Source organism: Sinocyclocheilus grahami, unplaced genomic scaffold (genome assembly GCF_001515645.1).
Source record: "Sinocyclocheilus grahami isolate Dianchi unplaced genomic scaffold, SAMN03320097.WGS_v1.1 scaffold8605.1, whole genome shotgun sequence".
Classification (NCBI taxonomy): Eukaryota; Metazoa; Chordata; class Actinopteri; order Cypriniformes; family Cyprinidae; genus Sinocyclocheilus; species Sinocyclocheilus grahami.
The window spans coordinates 8,891-9,343 of NW_015512137.1; the positions used below are offsets into that span (position 1 = coordinate 8,891).

General features: G+C 41.5%; 1 protein-coding gene across 1 annotated transcript in view; it reads left to right on the forward strand.

Annotated features, from left to right (window-relative positions):
- The window catches only part of LOC107578063 (nebulette), a 5,559-nt gene extending 5,492 nt beyond the window's left edge, over positions 1 to 67 (forward strand). Inside the window, exon 8 of the mRNA XM_016264058.1 lies at positions 52 to 67. Within this exon, the coding sequence (XP_016119544.1) occupies positions 52 to 67 (16 nt within the window). The remainder of the gene's footprint in view (positions 1 to 51) is intronic.
- The last annotated feature ends 386 nt before the right edge of the window (positions 68 to 453 follow it).

Sequence of the window (453 nt, forward strand, 5' to 3'; positions counted from 1 at the left end):
GTTACACTAAAAGAGCTTTTACTGAATAAAACACTCTAAACTCTCAATCAGACGACAGAAGACATGAGGAGATTGAGTGTGACATGATTAACAGCAAAGTTTTGATTATTGCATCAAATATGATACAATAATGATATCTTTATAGGGTTAAAACAAGAACAAATATCTGCCAATGAGATGCTGGTCAGTGTTGATTAGTATGGTGACTATGAACGTGTGCTGATGTGTTTCAGGTTCAGTACAAGACTGAAGGACAGAAGCTCATGAGCTCCAGTGTTTATTCTCAGATGGCAGAGACTCCAGAGACGCAGTTCATGAAGACAGTGACTGAACTCCAGAGCGACGTGAGGATGCACACGCCACACACACACGTGTGCTGATAGTGACGTCACATACAATCTGATCTGATGTGTGTGTGTGTGCTCAGGTGAAGTATAAGGAGGCCAGTAAGCA